Below are 24,027 nucleotides of genomic sequence, written 5' to 3' on the forward strand. Positions count from 1 at the left end.
GCTCTAATATTTTGAGTAAAATTAAGGATTCCTAGTTTTCTTACTTGGGATAACTACGTTTACAGCAGGATGACGTCAGTTAAGATGTCTTGTAACAGAGAAGAAACAGTCTTGTAAAAACGAGAAGTGACATTTGGAATCTGTTATGTTGGACTTCCCTATAGAAAACTGTGAAAATATCCAGAAAGCATGAGAATATCTCAACATAAAGTTTCTCAGAGACCTAGTGAAGGTGTAGATCATGGTACCCTTGTTCACAAAGCAATAAATAAATGCACTCACTGGTAGGGAAGGTTTTCTTTTTTGTTTGGTATTTTTGTCATAGTCTAGACATTTGGCCCATTACCTCCAAACTGATATTAATGAAATCCTCTGATTGGGCTGTAGGTGAGGAAGGAGAAGTGGTTTATGCTATTGACGTGAACTCATTAAACATGCTCTCTAGTTTTCTAGGGGAAAACAACATTTAAATGAAAAAGTGTTCGTGAGAACGCGTAGGTGAAGGTGAACTTAACTTTAAAGAATTTTTAGAGAGAGATGTTCTGACTTTATACTGGAGGAATCTTTTCACTTGCAAAATGTATTTCAGTTGCCCATTATGAACACAAAGGGCTTTTCATAATGTTTTTTTTTCTTTTTTTGGTCCTATATATCATATTATTATTCCGATTGTAGAAATCTGAAAATCGGGATCGTGCCAGGAATAAATGAGGTGAGTTGTGGAAACACGGGTAAATGTCCTCTTAAATTATCTGAATTCAATGCAGCTCAGAGAGCACTGCTGCCATTTTTTTTTTTTAATACACCCGCAAACACACAGAGCACAGGGACTAGTAAATGTGTTGACATGGGGAGTACAAAGTCCAATCAACTCATTAATTACCCCAAATTAAGTCCACCAACTAGGTTGTTTGATTTGGGGGAAAAATAATATCTGGCTTTTTATCTTCTACTTTGTAACAAACTGACCAGGTAGGTGAAACCTCATAGTGTGTAAATGCAGATATGAGAAATTATCCTGCAGGAGTTGCTGGCTCTTTAAGATGTTACTTTATGTATGTATCCAAATATAGTATATGTATATTACCTGTATATTATATATGTCATTTTTTATTTAATTTTGCTTTTAACTTATTTGTGTAAATAAGAGATCTGATCAGATCTAATTAGAGAAGTTCCAGAGATACATTCATTACATAAAACATGGGAGTAACAAATGTAATGCACTAGGATAAACAAGATTTTGAGAAGGAGTAGACCATTTACCTGAGGTTGCTCTCAACTGTTGCTCCGTAAGGTCATCCTCGCAGGTCCTGGCTCCCAAAGAGGCAGTTTCTGCAGAGGACATTAGAGTGAAAAGGTAATGAGCACAGCATGTCCAGCTCTGCAGTCACAGTATCACAACCCCAAATCTGACTTTCGAAGAAACAAGCACCAGGTGGAGCCCAGGTGAGACAACAATACTCTGTACATCCCAGGGAACTGAGGTTACCAGAATGAGTCTAAGCTTAGATCACATTCTCAATCGGCAGCACACAACAAATACAACAATACAGACAAAACATGGAAGCAGGAAGACTCATTGGTTTTTATGTCTTGGATATTTGGCCAGGCCTGCGTGATAGGAGTATGTGTTATAATAACAATGGCACAGTGTAAAAATCATGAGCACATGTCTGCTTCTCTGTCAGGAGAGCAAAAAAGAAAGAAAGAAACAACAACAAAAAAACTTCAATATCTCATAGTTGATCTGAGAGACCAAAGGAAAAAACAAACAAAACAAACAAAAAACAAAAACAAATCCAAGGACCGGAGGAAACCTGGAGAATATGTCCAGGTTGTCAATAAGTTCACATCTTTATTCTCGTCTTTTATTTGAGCTCCAGAGCAGAAGTGCCAACCATGTCTTGGTTTGCTAAACTCAACTCCATGCACAAATCATTATTTTTATCTACCTCTATTCTTCCTTTGTGTTCTCTGTTGTATGGGAATTTATAAGAAAATGACTGGACCTCAGAAATCACCCTCAACATCTCCTAATCTTTCTCCACATTGAGTCATCCCATGCTGTTGATTTTATGGGAATGTCTCTTGTCGTGTGTGTTTCTCTATTTCTCTGTCATCTTCTCTTTACTGACAATTTCAATGGCCCCCACAAAAATCATCCTGCCCTGCATTCCTTGTTTCACCAGACCAATCTCTCATAAAACCGCAAGACCTTTTTTTCCAGAAGACGGAATTGCCTAAGCACCACTCATAGCTCCCTCCGTTTCTAGGTAAGGGAACTTAGGTATGTAATTTAAACTTGCTAAGCTTCAATTCCCTCTTCAGTGATATGCAGATATACCTGTATACATAATCGACAATTATAAGAGAAAAAATACAAATAAAGTGCAATGTGATCTAGTCTTCAAAGTGAGAAAAGGCTGGATTGTAGTAAGAGGCTGAAAAGATCATCACACAATTCTTACACACGGAGACCCATGTTTATCTAATATTTCTGGGCACCAGCATCTCTAGTTGATTCTAAGGCTTTAATTAAACAAATAATTAACCTTGAAAGTAGAAGTGTACACCAAGGCACTATTATTGCATTTACTGATTGTTTTTCCTGCTATGTACAACACCTCTGGCCTCTGGTGGTAATCTATTTAAAAAGAATCATAATAAATCCTCAGTGTCTTCACTTCAACAACAACAAAAAAACATCAGGGTTATTTGTTTTGTTTTGTTTTGTTTTTAATAAACAAAACTTCAATTAATCTTGAAAGGAAGAATTCATCCTTAATTCTTACTTATAAATCCAAATAACTTCTAAATTGATCACAGTATTGATATCCATCCAATAGGTCATTCAAGAAACTTTTCTTCCTCTTGGCAACCTCTTGGATCTTTATGCCTTGACCAGCACTGTTCCTTTTACTTTGCGAATGTCTTTTTGTCTGTCTCCTGTTAAACTCTTATTCTTCCTTCAAAGCCTGAAGCAAGTGCTGCCTCCTCTGTGTTCCCACAACAATTAGCTTATAAACATGTTATACATAACATATATATATAATGTTATGAGCTATATATTTATATATATATATTTATAACATTATCAATATATATATCCTAAGTGTATTATGATACCTTTTTATATGGTTCATGCATATTTCCCCAATAAATTGTGAGTTCCTCGAGAACTTTCACCTTCACAGATTCTCAACTAAGGACAAAGTGAGGCATAGCAAAGTCACCAGGACGCTTCTATTCAAACACGAATCTATGCCCTATATGCTGAGGCAGATGAATCTCAAGATGAGAATTTTATAAAAGCTTCCCAGAGCCTCAAGCCTCTAAATTCAAAGCCCTTTCAATTATACCAAGCACAGATACTAATTCTGTTACATATACAGATCTTCCTCTACTTACGATGGGGTTAAGTCCCTATGAATGCATCGTTAAGTTGAAAATACCTCAAGTTGAAAATGCTTTTAATACACATAACCTACTGAACATCACAGCTTAGCCGAACCTATCTTAAACGTGCTCAGAACACTTATATCAGCCTGCAGATGGGCAAAAATCATCCAACACAAGGCCTATGTTATAATGAAGTGTTGAATATCTCATGTAATTCATTGAATACTGTACTGAAAGTGAAAAACGGGATGGTTGGGTGGACACACGATGGTTGCAAGTCTACTGGTGGTTTTCCTTTGTGAGTGCCTGGCTGATTGGGAGCTGGGGCTTGCTTCCACTGTCCAGTGGAAAGTGATGAACAAGAATCTTACCATATATGGTTAGCCCGGGAAAAGATAGAAATTCAAAAATCGAAGTATGGTTTCTATTGAATGCTTACCACTTTCAACCACCGTAAAGTTGAAAAATGTCAAATTGAACCACCAAAGCAGATTACCTGTATAAATGTGTGTGAGTGTGTATGAAACCATTTATTTCACTCTTCTCTACAAAAAAATATAATTTATCAAAGAATCCTTATCATTCCAAACACATACACGCAAACATACATTTCAATGTATCAGATACTCACTCAAACAGATATCAGGAGTATCTAAGTAAATTTGACCAAATGACTACTACTCTTTTATGATTCATGGAAATAAAAATTTAAAAGTGACAACTTATTGAGTTTGTATTTCTGCCAGTTCTCTGATGATCTATCCAAGTGAAATAGTCATGTAAGCGGGGCCTGGGTGGCTCAGTTGGTTAAATGGCTGACCCTTGATTTCGGCTCAGGTCAGGGTCCCGGGATTGAGCCCTTGACAGGCTTCTCCCTTAGGAGGAGTCTGCTTCTCTACTTCCCCCTCTCCCTATGCCCCTCTCCCCACTGCATGCTCTCTAAAATAAATAAATAAATCTTGAAAACAGTCATGTAATCCTTATGGTAAAGTTATGCAGCAAATATTAATCCTTATTTCACAAATCAGGAGACTGGAGTTTAAAGAGGTTAAGGTCACTTGGCCCAGGTTCTCAAGTTTGAAAGTGACAGAGCCTGGAGGGAACCCAGTTCAGCCTGGTATAAAGGCTGTGCATGTCTGGATGTGTCCAGCTGTAAAGCCGCAGTATCAAGGAGCCTATAAAGGGTTTCCTTTCTTAGTGAAGTTCCAAAACCAATGTGGGGGGGGGGAGGGGATGCAGAAGAAAGCAACTATCACTAGTCTTGTACAAATTGTGGTATTTCATAAAACATTACATTCCTTGAATATATGATGCAACTAAATAATAGTTCAGTGCACACTGAAATCATTTTATTTGAGAGTGATTTAAGGAAATTTGCTAATGTCAAAACCAGAAACTGTTATTTAATCTCACAAATTAGGATACGTTCAAATTGGAAACTGTTCCATTGAGAAGGACTTGTGCAAATAATTTTATAAAGGAATGTAGTTCAGAGAGCCACAGAATATTTTTATGTCCTCAACAATGCTGCTCTCTTTATACAAATGATATAAATATTTTAATAAAGGAGCTTTTAACTTAACAAATGAACTGATTAATCTATACTTTTCTGCCTGTGTAAATGAAATGTTTAAAGCCTAGTAATGATACATAGCATCTTTCAATATTTTACTTTAATAATTGCTCTATAATAACAAATTTGACTGCTGTTAACATGATCTGTCTCTTTGCTGTGATTTAATTAGATTACTAATTTGTGTTCTCTAGCACCTGACCTTTCTTATTTAATACTATTTAAAAATAATACCACTGACAATTTATCTAATATTCTACTCTATTCTGTCAATTTGGTGATGATCACACATCTGAAAATGGTACCAAATTACTCTATTTTTATTAACACAATGTGGGAGTAATCGGTCCCATTTTCTGTGGAATAGTGTATCGATCATCACAATCACCATCATCAACAACAGTTCACAGAGTATTTACTCTGTACCCGGTACTAACTGATGCCCTTTATATGCACTGGAACACCCCTAGCAAGTGGTGAGCCATGATTTGAACCCATGCATTTTTATTTCAGAGATGGGTATCTTAACCACAATGATATACTAAGCCACATTTTTAAAATCCTAAAAGTAGCTTTCCTTTTGTTTCTGCAATTATGTCTTGTGTTCGTTTTTCTCATTTGGACTGAATTCTGCTAACTACCCATTCCACTGGCCCAACCCAAATGGTTACATCTCCAAAGACAATGTTTAAAAACCTAAATTTTTAGCCTTCCTGTTCCTTTTAGTTATGAGACAGAAGGTTCTCAAGGCTCTGTCTCCTTTCCTCACCTTGCCTCCCCAACTCATAAGCCTGCCCATTTCATTACTCCTTTCTGCCTTCCCCCTCCCTTATATGAATAATAATTCCAGTAAGTAAACTGATAACTTTTAGGCATTTCATCTTCATTAAAAAACGATCAAGTTTTCATCTGTCAAATCTTTTTTTTTTTTCCTGCTAATAGGAATAATATTAAAAAAAAAAAAAGCCATAACCAATACAAATCTAATGATCAGGGAAAGATCTGGAATTTAAATTTTTTGAAACAGCCTAGATACCTAAGCAGAGAATTCTAAGTTTAAGAATGTTTGTTGTCATCTGGGAATAAGTCTAACCTAATCTGCATTTCATGATCACACAGTCATGAGCTTTCTGCATTCTTATCAGCAAAATTTGGGAAGCATTTGGTACAAGTTCAGTAAATTTTTAAAACACTGCCAAGTATAATACTAAGTGTCTGCCTACAAAATTTTCACATCTCATTTCCTCCCAGTGATTTGCTAATGCATTAAGTAATAAAGTATACCATGATTTTCACAAATGTATAGCACATAATATGAAATATATACCACTAAACAGAATAAATATTAAGCCAACTAGTCTAAAGTAATAAAGAGAAAGAAAAACATTTTCTGTAGTCCTAGGAAACAGTTTGAGTTCTCCTCTCCTTGCATCCATTAAAAAAAAACATGAGTCCAATTCCTGGAAAAGACAAAATTCTAAAAGAACATCCACATTTCAAAAACCCTACCTTCTCCTCATTTCTCTTTCGAAGCCCCTCCTACCTTTACCACACCTGCGTGATTCATTGTTCTAGGAAATTTCAGGGACTCTGATAATAAGAGAAGATATTTGCAGCACTCTAATGTTAAAATAATAAGTGAATATTTGGTTGGAAACCTGTTAGGTGCTAAGCACATAACATCAATTTTCTTACTCAATCCTTGCAGTATATCTGTGCAGGAAAAAACATTGCTTTTTTGGAAAAGTTGAGATATTAAAGCTCAGAAATGTTAAGTAATTTTTTTCCCCAAGGGCAGAGAGTAGCAAAAGTAGGATCTGGACTTAGTCATACTCTCCCCTGAACACTGCTGCCTCCAGGCAGCCCCCAGAACTTCTGGGCCCAGATGTCTAAAACCTGAATTCCCTACCTCCTAAAAACAAAACAAAACAAAACAAAACAAAACAGTTCAAACTCCTTTAAAGCAAATTCATCACAACAAGATCAATATCTAGAAGAACAAATCAAGTTCAACATCTTTTATTATCTTGCTAGTTTACATTTTAATAAAGACCTCTGAACTTGCTTGTGCAACTGCAAAAGTAAAGCCTGTTTTCAGATGAAACAGGGTTGCAATTAAAAATGGTTTCAAGTGGTCTCTATCTTTTTCCTACCTGGATACAAAGAGTGCTCTTCTAAAAAGCTGAGCAACTCAACATGCTACCAAGTGGTTTTGAGTAACTAAGCAACATCATCTTTGCTGACCTACAGTGCTTTCTCTTAAATTATTTCTTCTAGGCAGTAACAGATTGAAGTGCATTGGATGCTCCAGTGTCAATTATCTGAACGGGGCTGGATTTGTAATTTTTTATTTTCTGGAAAAGTAAAGCTCCTTTGCCCTGCCCTGTATGGTTTCACCCAGAAGTTATTTTTATATAGTAAGGGTAAAGCTCCTTTGCCCTGCCCTGTATGGTTTCACCCAGAAGTTATTTTTATATAGTAAGGGAGTAGGATCTCCTGGGACCTCTAGGCCAGGAAAGTGTGATCACTTCTTTCTGCTTCTTGAATCATCTATGACCTCAGTGTAATGGGACCTCAAAAGAATTTAATAAGTTCCTGATATCAATTAGTCTCAATAAATTACTCATACAACTTCTTAATGTGTCTTACTTGAAAGTGCTCTTACTGATTTTTTCTTAAATTTATTAATTTCTAATACATTTCTCTGCATAGGATTCTGTTTCATTTCTGATTGTTTTGAATTAAGAGATCAAAATTCTATTGTTGTAACTTGGGGAAAACATTGTGCTCACATCTGTCAGTTACCCAGTCATCTGCCCCTAAGTCCGTATAGGATTCATCACAATCTCCATATTGTCTGAAACGGTTTTCATTCCTTAGCGTATTGTGTTGGCTTTGCTAGGTGGTTCATCGACATAGGAAACACCTCTGGTCTACATACTGATTCTCACCTTGCCCAATGATAGCCTTCGCTCCCGTGGAGCCCTGGCTGTTCATTTCAACCTGTTGCTTTGCATCACATAGCAAGTTTTTAATCTACGAAAACCTCAGCTTTCTACTTCATAGCTATCAACTTTTCTGAATAGCCTCATGCTAGGTCAAAAGCGTTTTAAAGTTATTTTTTTTAATGCAATGAAAATAAAGAAAATATTTCCTTCACTATTTTCTTTCTTTTTTTTTTTTTTTTAAGATTTTATTTGTTTATTTGACAGAGAAACAGCGAGAGGGGGAACACAAGCAGGAGGAGCAACAGAGGGAGAGGGAGAAGCAGACCCCACTGAGCAGGGAGCCTGATGTGGGCCTTGATCCCAGGACCCTGGGATCATGACCTGTGCCTAAGGCAGACACAACTGAGCCACCCAGGCACCCCTCCTTCACTCCTTTCAAAGAATCCTTACAATGTATCATTTACTCTCAGGGAAGTTGCATTTCTTTGTTTCAGACTTATTGTTTGGTTCTTGGAAGCTTCTATATCCTCTCTTATGTTCTCACCTCAAAGACTTTAGCAATTATAGTCACCCCCCTCTAAGACTGCATTGTTTTAAAATTACTAAAACAATTACAGAGTTTAATCAATTTCACAACTTTAAAACAAAACATTTTATTTCAATCACATTCAGTGAATCATTGGGCATACTTCTTTGGAGTCATGATCCATGAAACCATCGTCCACTCTTTTTAAAAAAAATTTTGTAATTAAATCAGCCAACATAAAGTTCATCATTAGTTTCAGAAAACATCATTCACTCTTGTTGTGAAGAACCAGAACGAGTAACCCTGTGTTGAAATAATGGTAATTTTTAAAAACTGAGATTCAGGGCGCCTGGGTGGCTCAGTGGGTTAAAGCCTCTGCCTTTGGCTCAGGTGATGATCCCAGGGTCCTAGGATCGAGTCCCACATCGGGCTCTCTGCTCAGCAGGGAGCCTGCTTCTCCATCTCTCTCTGCCTGCCTCTCTGCCTACTTGTGATCTCTATCTGTCAAAATAAATAAAATCTTTAAAAAAAAAAAAACCTGAGATTCATTCTCTTTGCTTGAGATTTCGAGCAAGCAAAGATAAAAGGTGAGCCATCGATGACGTAAAAATTGCCCACTTCTGCTGTAGCTATCTGGGCCTCAGAAGCCTGTGCTCTTAAAACACTATTTCATTAGAAGAGTATGGATTGGATCAAGTCCCACGTTAGGCTCCCAGCTCCATGGGGAGTCTGGTTCTCCCTCTGACCTTCCACCCTCTCATGCTCTCTCTCACTCTCTTTCTCAAATAAATAAAGAAAATCTTTTTTTTTTTTTTTTTTAAAGAAGAGTATGGACTATTCCTATGCATGTATTTGTATTAAGAAAAAAGAAAAAAAACATGGACAAAGAAACAGATACACCTGGACTTGAATCCCAGCTCCAACACCTTCTAGCTATTGGACACAGCAAGTTACTTAGCCTCCCTGAAATTCAGGATCCTAGCTGTAAAAATGGAAGCAAAACTAACCAGATTTCAAAGTGTGATAAGGAGTAAAGAATATAAAGCATCTAGTATTGAATAAGTAAGTCAGTAGTAGTTTTCAGCAGTAGCTATAAGTAGTAGCTGTACTCATGCACGAGTCTTCTCTGGCTTTGATCCATCCTGCTGGATACAAGTTATTCAAAGGAAAGTCTACAACAATTTGATATTATGGCTTTTTAGGTTATATTTATATGTCATATACTCTCTATCAGCTAAGTTAGTATTTTAGACTTTTGAAATATCACTATTATATGTGTAGATATTTTGGGAAGAGCAAATGTTAACAAGACTAAACATTGTTTTCCTAAGCTGTGTAATTTTAAAGTGTTTTTTTTTTAATCCCCAAGCAAATTTTACATTCTGCAATAAAAGTGGTATGTGTACCAAGTTGTAAAGACTGTTCAATTCACACTGGTTTGGCCATTTACAAAAGTTAAAGTGAAGAAGATGAACTCTTTAGACTGGTAGTGATATCAGAGTCAGCCCTAGGTTTCCTCTCGGAAGACAGGGACACTGTCCTTTCCAATTCCAAACCCCACCTCCACCATCGGCCTTTCATCAAGAGAAAAATTTAAGGAGAAGTCACAAACAACCTCAGATTATACAGATTTGTAAATGTGGCAGTCTCCAGAACCCTAAACATTTCCATTTATACACAAACACTGAGTTTCCTTAGTTTTCTAGATTATTCCTTACAGTACAGTCACCTAAATCATATGTCCAACCAAACACAACATCAAAGCACATAACACTTCTCTTCAAAGCAATTCATAATGAACCAGAGACAATAGTTTAGAGCTTTTACAAAGACAATGTCAAATGGGAAATGTATGGAATGGCAATTAAAACTTTAGCTTCCATCTGTGTACATTTAAACAACTCTATTAACATATTGGAGCCAGTCTTCTCATCTGTATGGGGGGACAAAATGATCTCTGCTGCTTGCCATGGCAAGTCAATGTAAGGATGAAATGTTAGTTGTTATCAACACTTCCAGTTGACCATGCAAAGTAAGGAAATATAGTCTTGGTATCTTACTCTTTAAATATTTAATGTCTTAAGTATGCTGACATGGAATGTACCACTACTACTTATAATAAACTCCTCTATACAGTTATATATAGGGGGGAAATTATTGCTTCTCATGTGCAGGCTTATTTATTTTGTGAATTATATATGGCTATAAAAGAAAATCCTCAGATGACTAGATCGATTCTTTTTTATCAACACTATAATTGTTGAAATAAATTTACCATTAACCTAAGATGCAGAAAAGTTTCCTAAATTATATGTAAATAATCCTTGGATTTTCACTATTTGGAGTTTTTTACATTTCACCACATTAGGAATGGTCAAATTTATACGGTCATATACCCCAAATTATACTTAAGAGAATTCACCTAGGCAATGATGGATACAAACATAAGTAAAATAAATCTGGAAAGGGAAAGTTAGTGAAAGTATGCATAGACCCAGAAAAGGAAGATTAGAAAGTCCAGGTTGAAGCCAAGAGTGAAAAATGTACTATTGGAACCTGCTATGAATTTTCAAGACAATACTTATGCATACCCATGAAATGTTTATTTAATAAATCATTCATTAATGAGCAAACAGATTGATGAGATTTGGCACATTGCTTTCTTTGGACTATATTAGCAGTAGAAAAAATGGTTTCTGAGAGATGGCCAATTTTTTTTTCCTCCTTTGCCTGAATGCAAAATATTGGCAAAGGGTCCCTTGATCTTGGCAAAGTGAGTTTTAAGCAGGGGGTGCCATGATCATATTTGCATCTTTGGGATGCTGTGTGGAAGACAGAATGGTGGAGGAAAAGTTTTGATACTAATAAAAAAAAGGTTACTGGAACATTCACTGTACCTCAATCCATTACTGTCTAGAAAAAGTCATGGATAAAGGAAGAACAGTGATTCCATTGGAGAGAAAAACGAAAGTTCAAAAGTCCAAGATTGGGATGAAAGAAATACGATGAGCTCAATTTTGGACATGAAATGGAGCGGAGCTGTTTGGAAAACATTTAAGTTTATAAAACTAGATCTTAAAAGAGAAGTCTGGGTTCAAAATACTTGGAAGCTAATACCTGTGAGTAAATCTCAGGAGCTATGCATAGAGTATGGAAGATAAGTTCTAAGGAGAGAACTCTAAGGAAAATTAAAAAGAGGCATTGAAGAACACTGAAACATGATACAAGATAATGACAGAGAAAAAGAGGTAAACAAAGGACCCTGGGGTGACTGGTAAAACAGTGGCCAAAGGACAAGAACTCTTCCAGAAGTATGAGGCACAAGTGTACAATTACACAGAGAAGTCAAGTAAAATAACGTATTGGTGACATTAGGAGAGATAGGTAACGACTCAACCAAAGAGTTAGTCACGGAACAGATACATATTTCAAAGGAGGAGCAGATAGGACTTGCCAGTGGGTTTGATGAGGCGAGTGAGAGAACAGGAGGAGTAAAAGATGACTATGATGGTTTTTTGCCCAAGAAATGAGGAGAATGCAGATGTAATTTACTGAGATGAGGGAGAATACAGATGGAAAAAGTAAGGAGGGAGAGAACGCTTGGTATCTGTAGTTTTGAACATGTTTACTTTGAGATGTCCTGGTTACACATCCAAGCAAAGGGGTAGAGTAAGCAGATGTGGGGTGGAGGAAGGGAGGGGAGAAGGAAGGGAGAGGTCAACGTATAGATGGTAGAGTAAGTCCTTGAGATGAGATTGAATAAAATCACCTAGAGAACGAGAGTCCCCGATTGAACCTGGGCTACACTCCTACACAGGGACATATCAAAGCAGGGGACCCCATGAGCAGTCTTTTCCAGCAGGGAGAAGTATTTTATCATTGAAGTTATTTAGAATTGTCCATGCATGGCAAAAATAATAATGAAGCAGGTAAATTTCCTTCAGATTTATTGTTTTTAAATTTGCTACAGGGCTTGCTCTCTCTTTGTTGCCTACACCGGGTGGAGGCGCGCCCACTGTTCCCTTCTAAATTAAGGAGGGAGCAGTGAAGAAGACCAAGCAAGAAGAGTCAACAAGGTAGGAGATCAAGACAGAATACAGTGTGGAAAACCTGGTGAAAGAGACATTTCAAGAAGGGAGAGGTCATCTTGTTAAAGCTGCTGGTTGGTCTAGCCCGAGGAGCACTAGAAACTCCCAGTAGATGTGCCAAAGAATGGGTCCTCAGAGGCCTTGACCTTTTGTGGAGTGGTAAGGACGAGACCCCCCCTGAATGTGGTGTAAGAGAGAATGAAGGTGAAGAACACAGGGATGTCAAGTGCAGACAATTCTCTGAGGAGTTTTGCTGTGAAAATCAGAGAAATGGGCAGTACATAGAGGCAGGCAGCATGCAGTAAGCTTCTCATCATCAGGATGATGGAGAGAAATGCTGGTGTGATGACGTGAATGAGCCAGTGATGAGGAAAACATGACTTAGGGCTGAAGAGAGCGAGGCAGGCAGGTATCCTAGGATGGGCTTGGGTGTGGGTTTCTGAAGAGCAGCAAGAAAGGAGATGGAAGTCAAGGGTCACAGAAGTCACTGAAGTTAGGCTAGGACTTTCCAACCTCTCAGCGGGTGGAAACGAACAGCATCGTGAAGAGAATCCAGGGATGAAAGCTAGGAGGTGGGAAGGACAAGAAGGCACCAAAGTAACCGGATGTGATCAAACAGGGACTCGGAAAGAGGGTCAGACAGCAGAACCCTATTGCCATCTTTGTGATACACAGTGACAGAAACCATTTATGTTGAGGGAGGATTTGCCTAGCAATCCTGTCTAGCTGTGAGCCAAGAACTGTTTTCCCCTTGTAGATATTATGGGCGCCACAGAAGCAATAAAACTGTGTCAACAAAAATGAAAGCCTTACAGAACTTAAACAGCTCCTTATTAAACTCTTTAATTGTTATGGTAATACAATCACATTGTATTTTTCATAATCTTCCTAAATTTGATAAAAAAAAAACTCACATGCAATGCACACAGCACCTGCATTTTGGGATTTGGGGTACCAGGTGAGGAAAGGTCTCAAAAATGTGTGGTGATTTGGTCCAATAAATTTGCTCTCCTGACAAACTCGAGGAAGTAACTCATGATCGTCACTGATGTAAAAGATGACAAGATGAATTTCACACTGCCATAAACATCCGATGATTCGAACAAAAAAAACTGCAAAAAATTAAACCTATCACTATTCTAAAATACATGATAATAATCAAGAGAGAAAATTGTACTTTCAAATGAATGGGGATAACTCACAAATGATGATCAGAATTCAAATTCAAAGAAATACAAAATAAATAAAAAGCCAGAAATATGGTCACCTTAAGAAAATAAAAAAAGTATGTTGAGGAGGAGGGAGAGGAAGCTGGTGGTAAAGAAAATGAACAATAAGTAATTTTTTCTCTTGTTATCTCATTTCTATATACTATACATAAAAACATCTCTAATGCGGTAAATAATTTGAGCCAAATGCAGAATTCTCTTTTGAGGACTTTAAACAACTGATATTATTAAGGATGTAGCAGGAACAGAAAAGTATGTTCAACACAGCAAGTAATATGAGAATAAATCACATCTTTTATATGGCTAATACTTTTTTCCTGTCCCATATATTATGTATATCTCTTTACACTGGTTCTCTCACACCTGTCCTCAGGAGACATCAGCTAATGTATCCCCCCGAATACTCTAGAACTTTATTTCCAGAGTGAAGAAAACTGCCCACTAGTTTATAGTTTGTTTACAATGATTGGAAATATGCAGAGCTGAGTCTGCTTTCTTCAGCTATACTACGAAATGCTGAGAAGTGTATGTGTGTATGTGTGTGTGTGTGTATGCATATATATATGTATGTATATGTATGTATGTATATATGTATACACACACACATATGAAAGGGGGCATATCCAAATGGAATCAATGTTCCAATTTTGCACCCCATCTCCTCTGTTTTATCTCTGAAAGGGTTGCAAGGTATTTAGGGACTGGTGTGAGGGCACATTGTTTTCCTTTCTCTTGCCAAATACCTGGAGGCCATCCTGTCTTGCTACGTCTTGTGTTTATTCATGTATTCAACGAGCTTTTATGGAATACTGACTATGTGCAGGGCAACTCTGATAGTCACATTACTGGAGGTACATAAGAACAGTATTTCAGTTTAATCAATCCTTTTCACTTAGAAAGACACAAAAATATCCTGGACTTGCACTGTTCCACATGCCATAAAATATTTCCTCTATACTTACTCAGCATAAATGATATTAACAGACTAACTTAAATATAAGCTCTAAATGTTATAAATGAAACAGAGTCCCTAACATCATTTTATTAAAACTACAAAGGCCTCTTAAAAATCTTGATGAAAAACGACTACCTTTTTCCTAGTTCAAAAAAACCTACAAAACTTTATGAACACATTACTTCTTCTCCTCCACCACTAGTTTTTTAAAGGATATGTTTGGAAGGGGAAAAAAAGGCGTGCCCCTGCTTCTCACTTTTCCCCTGCGCACTTAGCCTGAGAAATTTCCAACAGTTGCCAAGCTTGGGAGTCTTAACTCCTTCATTGCTTATATTGAGTTGGTAAGTTTGCACCGTGGATTTATTGTTAACTCTCTTTCCTGCTTACTGAGAGTTACCTCAATGATAGTCCCTGACTTCCTCTTTCCTCTACCAGTCCCCCACAGCAGTGGTCCCGGAATGCGCTTTCTGCGCACAGGTCCTCCCAACGCTATATCCCTCGTACATATGGCTGCCAGATCACGCTTCCTACCGCACCTTTTCAGTAGTGTCATTCTCACACTCGAAGGTTCGTTTCCTTCTTATTTTCTGCCTCTTCAAATCTGAACTTCTTTGCTCAGCTTTCAAAGGCTTCCATAGTCTCAACCACCTAGTTAATTGTTTTCAAAGGCTTCCATAGTCTCAACCACCTAGTTAATTGTTTTCGATTCCTCTTAAGTGGTCATTATTATTAGGCTTTCAGTTTAGTTTCTTGCTTCTCAACACAACCATATCAACTTCCTTTCACCCCTAAGTCCGAATCATATTATTTCCTCTCTCAAACCTAAGGAGCATGCCTAAATAAATGAATAGATGCAGAGACAAACAAATAAAACCTTATTTTTTATTTCCAATCCTACTCATTCTTCATGTCCTAATACCTCCATTAACCCTACAGATCCAAGGCTCCTCTGAACAGCACTGAATTTGATGAAGTTCCTTAAAATACCATAATTTACCTGACTTACTGAGTCCAGTACATTGATTCTGTCTCCTAGCCAGCTTCTAAACTCCTTGAGGGCAGATTTTTCTGTCTCCCACTAGCCCAGGCCAAATGCTACCCCCCCGAGCTGTTGCCCAGTGGATTCCTCTCAAGCAGCTTCTATAATCAATAATGGCAACCAAGGAGAAGAATCCTCCAGGTAACAAAACAGAGTCTTTTCCTCCACTTCATTCTGATTCTGACTGCAATTAATTCATCAAGTATTTGCCACATCTGCTATTAAATACAAGTATTTGGTATTCTCTCTCAAAGGTAAAAGACTTTAAAATCCTATTGCAACAGGCTAAAGAGGCAGAAAACTCCTTTGAGGTATCTGCTGGCTCTGAGCAATCTACCTCACTTTCTTCCTCACACACAACTGTTATACATGGTAGAAACCAGTTCACCTCCATTGTTTTCCTTCCGCTAGTCCCTTTTTGTGACTGTTTCATGAATATATAATTCCTGTGCATTTAATTCTTTCAAGTCTGAGTACATTCTTGTTTGAAACAAAAGCTCTAGAGGGTGAAATAAGAGTATACAATTATTGCAAAATGGCAATAAAATCACCTCCCCACACTTCCCTTGAGCTCTGTGGTCAAGGAGATCTGGCTGAGGGCTGAGACAAACGTCAACCTGACTTTTTTAATTTTATGAACGAGGATCACTTGGACAAGAAAATATCTTCAAAGGGTCAATATCATTTCTGTAAATGGGAAGAAGACTTTGAAAAGACTGCTTTGAATAACATTTACAAAAAAAAAAACCGTATGAGCAAATATCAATAGCATTTTCTTGATTTCTCTCTTTCTCCCTTATAAGGACTTTTTTAAAAGTGAGGAAATTACAGTTAAAAATTATTTTATAGCCCTTAAAATGAAAACATTTGCCTATTAAGCTCTAACGACCTACAATATTCTATCTGTAAAGCATCATTTGGCCCCCTGCTATTTCACTTAACTTTAGCTGAACCTTTTTTTATTGCTTCCTAATCTACCCTAATTTGCCTAAGCCCCTTATTTGCCATTTCTCAAACTGTTTGTTTACATCTCACTGAAAATGTGTAACAATAACAAAGTGCTTTAAGGACTAGAAATAATGATAGATTTAGACACATAATTTTACTTCACAGAATAAAAGACATTCAAATTAACACACGTTCCTGAGAGCCCACTGGGTGACAAGGGCCATACTTGGCTAGGAGACACTAAGCTGAAAACAGCCTCCTGGTGCCTTCAAGGAGCTTAAGTCTGGAGGAGACAAACTAGAAACAACCAGCACTATTTAGAAAGTGATATGTTGGTACTAGGAGCCAAGTATTCTTGAAACAAAGGAATGCAAAACAATTAATTCCATGAGGGAGCAAAGCATCAATGCAATGGGTATTTTGTTCCATGTCATGTCATTTACATTACTTTTTCTGTTTTGGAGAAATATTTTATAACAAATGATAAGACAAGGACAACGATCAGCTTTTAAAACCTTTCGTGATTCAACCTATGTAAATAGCAGAATATGACAAAGATATCTAGAGTGATGCTGCATTGGGAATCAGAAGCTTGTGTTGTACTATGGATTAGAGGTGTAACCCTGCACAGGTCATGAAACTGGTGAGTGCATTATTTCTCCAGCTGTAAAATGAGGGGCTGGACCCATGAGCTGTCATTATCCTTCTGGCTTTCCCGTTACCTGAACATCTGCAATGCTTTTGGGGGCGGGGTGTCAACTCACAAGTATTGGCTATAAAGGCTGAGGACAAGACCTTATAAGACTGAGCAATATTTCATGTTTACCTCAAATCTGTTACGTGTACATTTGTATTTACAACCCTCTCTTCACATTCCTTTCACATCATTAGCCCGTTGGTCCACTGTATTTGCAGAACCCTTAGCACTTTTCAAAGTGCATTCACATTCGTTATCTGAAGTGCTCTAACTCCTCATGCTAACCAAACGTGGAAGAATCTCCCCTGGCTCTGTTGCTAAGACCTGCACCTTATCACTTTCTTATTCACTCTCATTTTATGTTACTCCACTTTATGCTTAACTCCATGCTTTTCCTCCTTCCTTTCTTCTCAGAGGAGCCAAATACATCATTTTCTAGCCCTTCTCTACTTACCCATTTGTCGAAATCACTGAAGTGGCTTTGTTTCCACCAAGTACTTACAGCCTCAAGGAGCAGAAGCACAAAGGTGACTCTGTCTACTACTTCTGTCAATTTGATTTAGGGAAACTCCCGTTTCCTAAGATGGTTTCTTCAAAAATACGATGTCCCTGGAAGGTCTTAAGTTGGCAGCGTGTACTGGGGAAAAGGAAGTCTGTCTATGTAGCCAGGACGCCCAGAAGGCACCCATCCTACTGAGCGAATGCATGGTCAGATTGGTGGGGTAGATTTTCAGGGAGGGCAACAAACATAGCAGTGCCAGGGAAAGTGACTCCATCTTTAGAAATGTAATACATGTAATATTAAAGCATATTTTTAAGCATATTTTCAACTCAAACTATGTATCCCTAGTTTTCTTTCAAGGGTCTTAGAGAACAGTATTCTTGCTGAGGAATATTAATCTTCTAGCGGAAGCTACAGACCTCTTTCCTATAAAAACGCACATCAGGATAATTTTGCAGGCAATTACAAGGGAGCATGGACTCTCTAGGCCCAGGGATCCCAGGTTATTAAGCCGGGCAGAAATAACCTAGATAAGCACTTTTGTGGGTGTTACATAACTCCAAGAACAGTCCTCTACATTCTTGTTTATCTCATTAATGTAAAACTTTTTCATTTGCCAGAAGAACAAGGATTAAGTCATCTAATTGGAACAGTCACAACTTTGTAGTTTCTTTCTTTTTGTTTGTTTGTTTCTAGTAATTATCCAAGGCAGTATTATAGAAGAATAACAGAAGTAATGAACAACTGTAAATTCTCAACCAAAATTTTCTGAAAGAATAGAAACACAAGTAGAAATGGAACCCCAGATGAGCTGAATTTGGTCTGTAGCATACTCAACATTCAGTGGACACTGACTTATGCCACCTATTTCCCAATGATTTCCTTACTTTATTTGACTAGGATCAAAAAAAAAGAAAGAGAGAAAGAGAGAAAAATGAACAGTTAATGCCAAACCACATGGATGTGTTTACGTAAAAACAAATCAGCTGATCGTTGGGTAAAAAACAAAACAGAACTCCTCTTCAAAAGAAAAATTGACTGCATTTTTCCAAATATAAAATCTACGAGGAATTAACTGAATTTTTAAACTGAAATAATCAAATGTTTTAGAATCATGTGCTTACATATTGGCAAGAAACGTTACTCCAGTAGCCGAGAAGTGCTAATGGGCCTCTCCAAACACTTAACTGAATCCTTATGTAGAATAGATTTTATTAAATATAGCAGGAATAGCAATAACTACCAAATGTCACCAAGAGCATGTAGATTACCAGGAGAACATCCAGGGTTTCTGTATTATGGCTAATCTTGAAACTACAAGTTTTAGACAAATAACATTTTCAAGAAGGCAGTAAAATGACAGTATGCAAAGCAGCTTTATAAAATTTAATACGTATTCTACAAAAAGTGGGAAAATTTTTGATTTGAAAAACAAACCCATAAAGAAGGAAATATTAAAAAATTCAACTTGGTTTGTAAATAAAGTTGATTTCCAGACATCCTTTTTAATTCTCCAGTTCATCCACAAATTTTATCACTGAATACCTAAGAGAAGTCTGAAAACACAGAAGGATGTTGATATTTCTGTCTTACCAAAATTTGTAAGGTTTCTTTTCTTTTCTTTTCTTTAATAAACTTGTAAATATTCTCAATCAAAACAAAAATTTCGTCATGAGACATTACTAAGGGGGGAAAAAGTGCTTTAGAAAAGTTTGGTAAAATCAAGAATGACAATAGATTACGAACTTATAGTAGTCATTTCAAATCATCTTAAGATGGTCCAGAAGCAAACCAGCGTTCTTTTCCCTTTCTTCCCCCCATGAATCCGGAAATCAAGATTTTTCTTGAAAACACTGAACACCGTATTAAAAAAAAAAAAAAACAAACCCTATCAGGAGACTTATTTTTAGAAATTTTTCTTTTATCTGTATATGATACCAATGCTGTTAAAGATTCTGAGATAAGCCAAAGGGCAGTTTAAAAATGGAAATTTTAAACATCATTAGAGTACATAAACCTCACTCACAGGCACCATCTTTGCCTTAAATGTTTATACTAATATTTGCCATTTGCAAATACATCAGTAAAGCCTAGTTGGTTCTTGGGGAAATTAATCAGATTGAATTCCATCAAATAATAATAATAATAAAGCAAAACACATTATGCTTGCAGTTGTAAACTATACAATATGTTAGACAGAAAAACACATTAGTTCAAAGAGTGCATACCACTGGTTTCATTCATTCCCTATAGTCCATATGGAGCCTAAACCTACAACTTTTCCCTTTCTTTAGTTCATTCAAGTTAAAAGAAGGACATAATGCTTAAAATAGTCTTTGAAGGCACACATGAAATAAGTATTTGTGACTATTTTACCTAATAAGGATAAGAAGCTAAAATACCAACATTCCTTTCTTCCAAAGTCTACTGTGTTTCTTACATTTGACTTAACAATCACCTAAATTTTACTTACTGTCTGAGGAATTAAACACCTAAGTATATCAAATACTCCTAGACTGAAATCCAACAAAGAAAACGAATGCCTGTTCTCTATTAGACAATGTGAACCAAACTCAGGGTTCCCACCAAGGTTCACAGTGCACGAGTAGACAATTATAAGCTGAAAAGCTTCACGAGTTTCGGTCAGGTATCCCAACCTGAAATTCCAGGCCTGTGTCATTCCCTGAACATCTACAACACAATCTAACATTCTTAATACACGAGATAAGTGAACACATTTAGTTAATTAGATTCTAAGGCATATTTACACATACAGAAATAAATGGAAAAGTTTTATACCAAAAAGCAACATGCAAACAAGCAACAGACTTTTTTATTTTTAACTTTAGAAGCTGATGCTTTGACATTGTTTACTTCATGCTTTACTTACAATTTTAAACATGATTCTGTTAATATTTGCCTCAATTAAATATAAGCTCGGGCTAAAAATAATCAACCCATAAAATAAAGCCTTGCCGTTACTTTAAAGTAATTGAGACATGCGTGTTCTCAACATTAACTGTTTTTTTCCCCCTTTGTTCTTATACTCTACAGAGGTTCCAAAATACAATATGCACTGATGCATATCTATGACACATACACATAAGCTAATGCAGAAAAGCATCTGATTCTATGTTTACCCAGGGTCATCTGTTATGGTTTCTTTCCTGCCAAACCACTTCTGGTGTTTCCAGCGGGGCAATGACAGCATACACCTTCTTGTTATTATTTATGTACCGAAGGCCAAACCAAATGTCTGGGTGGGTCTCCAAAGACATAAAATCGGTAGGTTTTTTTCCATCCACAGGACCCAATTACATTTAAATAAACCAACTCCTAGTGAAAGATTGGCTCCAACAGAAAATACCACGCAACCACAGACACTGAAATTAAATCAGAGTCGTAAGTTTAGAAGCCACCAACATATTGTTAAAAATAGTCTTTAGTACATCTTTGTGTATGCGTCCACAGGCAAATAATGCACATTAGTAATGAAAAGAGATTGTTCCATTTCCTTCTATGAGATGCATCCTTTGCTAAAACTTCCTAATCCATGAAAGTTTTCAGTCTCAGGCTAAAAGCGTAAAAAAAAACAAAAAACAAAAAACAAAAAACAAAACAAAACCAGCAGCTGCTCTAAGAACTCCTCTCCTCACAGAGGCAGAGCCGCTCTCAGGAGCTGCTGGGGCTTTAAATGGATGAATCCTTCTGGCTGATCCCGGAGTGGCACGGACTTGACAAATGTGGGAAAGTCCTCAGCTGTGAGATGCAGGCTGAGGTTGTGGACTCTTGGTCAATTGAAAGGTTGCATTAAATGTAAATTATAGAACTGTTCCTTAGATATATACTCCTTTCACCCAGGTGAAAGGCAAGCTGGGTGTCACACTCACTTGGAGAAGGCCCGGTGGCGGCTTCCAAGCTGGGAGAGGAAGCCAGGCAGCCAGGAGCAATTATAAGCGCCATCTCTGAAGGACGGAAAGGAAGGAAGGAAACATTTTTATATATAACCATATTAAGTTTCCTTTTTAAAGTGCCTCGATGTATTTCTCTTTCCAATTTATACGAAAAAGTATTAGTTTTAAAGCTACGGCAGAGCTGGCAGTAAATATTGCGCGAACAATTGTTCTTTTATTAAGTATTTATTGAAATAAATTCCTGTGCTTTCTCATTTTTCTTCTTCGGTTCCAATATTTATTTACAGCTGATGATTAACATCTGCCAGCATCACGGTTTCATCCATCCAGAAGCCGAAGGGTAAAAAAGTCACACACACCCTTCTAACGTGACCTGTAGTTAGACAGAAAACAGTTTTCCCAGTCACCGCTTGGCTTCCTGTCTGTGACCTCTGAAAAGCATCGGAGGCCAGGGTTAATGGCCTTTCCAATCTCTGTGATAAGAATTCATTTTGTTCTATTACCAGCAGTTATCTGAGGAGCCTGCTGCCTCATTGCAGCAGGGTTCAATCAATGAGAGGACCTAATGAAGTAACCAGCTGTAGCTCTATTTCCCTGGCCAGCTCTATCAGACAAATAAGAGCTATCAGTAACATCTTCAGGCTGATCTCGCACACGGGCATCTCCACATGCTGAACCCGTATGCATATGAACTCATGATACCCCACTATTTCCTTGAAATCTCCCTTTTTGATAAGGCTTCCCTCACACTGCAAGTGGAATGGAATGAGTTCTGAGATGTTCTAGGGAGAGGACAAGGATGCCAGACTAAAGAAGAGTAGACGTGGAGGACAGTTGAGTTTATACGAACGGCAAAAAGTTCTAATTACGTAGCCTCACAACTTAGGTACTCAGCTCAGCTACCCTCAAAGATTTACACCTTTGGTGGGTATTAATCTTGGCAAAAGGGGGATGATGAAAAGTTACTACTTTGATTTTTATCACTTCTATTGCTATTATAAGTTTAATGTTAGCACTTGCATTTTGACTAAGCCTTCAGAGTCGAAATATAATTATGGTCTATTTTTACTTTTTGGTTAAATATCATCCGATGTAATACCGTGAGTTAACTTGGGGTTATTCTGTATTAGCTGATATCACTAAACTTACACAAAAAGCTGTGAGTTATTATAAAACTCTGTTATTTATATATTTTGATTTTTACATTACTAATTTCATTCTCTAATTTAAAAAGAGCATTTGTGAAGAAAGGCGAGTTTCACACATGTAGATTTCAGAAGGGGGAAAAAAAATCAAAGCTTGCACCTTTAGTTAGTGGCCTCATAAATGTATCAGACTGTTATCAGGAGTCCTGCTCCAAATGAACCCTTTTGTGCAAAGGGGTGCTCTACAATTTCTAGACTATTTCTCAGGCAAATACTGAATGTCTCATAGGAAGCTGTGAATAGAATATGCATCTTTGCTGATATGCTGAAAGTTACAAGTAGCTTAGTTTATTTATTAGGTTAATCAAGATAAATTTCATGTAATACAATTTGTATTATTTTAACTTGGCTGTCCTCTTCGCCAATTTTAAAGGAAAAGAAAGTGTGGCTGTTTACTGTATGATAAAGAGCTGATCTCTAAGCGAAGCAATATAAATTAAAAGTATTGCTAGCCTTGTACTCAATAAACATGTTCACACAGGCAAGAATATTTTATTTCATTAGAAGATGATTTTTATTCAAGCAATATTACTAATGCATTATGACATAAAAGTACCAAAGACCCTATCTCCAAATGTCTTTAAATTGTTGTGGGTGTATAACACTGCTTTCCCTTTCAAATTGCAATCACAGAGATGTTTGAGTGATATGGTTCCTATAACTACGATAACAGATAATCTTTTCATTTCAAACCTTTGGAGATGTAAATGAGAGATTAAGGTGCAGTAGATAAGAGGCTGAATGTAAAAGGGAAAAAATCAACTGTGCTATTTAGGAAAACAAAGGGAGTGTGTGTGTGTGTGTGTGTGTGTGTGTGTGTGTGTGTGCATATATATGTGTATGTGCATGCACCTGTGCATGTGTGTGTTTCTGTGTGTGTGTGTGTGTGATTCCTGAAGTTGTAACTATCTAGGTATGTGTGAAAAGGACTAAAATATCTTTGCCGCATATGTAAACAGATAAGAATATGCCTAGCAGGCATTTTGGGAACATCTGTCAAT

The 24,027-nt window shown here is 37.1% G+C and overlaps 1 protein-coding gene across 1 annotated transcript in view; it reads right to left on the reverse strand.

Moving 5' to 3' along the window:
• LOC111156834 (zinc finger homeobox 4) overlaps window positions 1-24,027 on the reverse strand; it is a 155,237-nt gene that overhangs the window by 28,962 nt on the left and 102,248 nt on the right. Inside the window, exon 4 of the mRNA XM_022517931.1 lies at window positions 1,267-1,335. Coding sequence (XP_022373639.1) covers window positions 1,267-1,335 — 69 coding nt within the window. The remainder of the gene's footprint in view (window positions 1-1,266; window positions 1,336-24,027) is intronic.

The sequence above is a fragment of the Enhydra lutris genome, unplaced genomic scaffold, assembly GCF_002288905.1.
Source record: "Enhydra lutris kenyoni isolate GAN:26980312 unplaced genomic scaffold, ASM228890v2 scaffoldscaffold49, whole genome shotgun sequence".
NCBI lineage: Eukaryota > Metazoa > Chordata > Mammalia > Carnivora > Mustelidae > Enhydra > Enhydra lutris.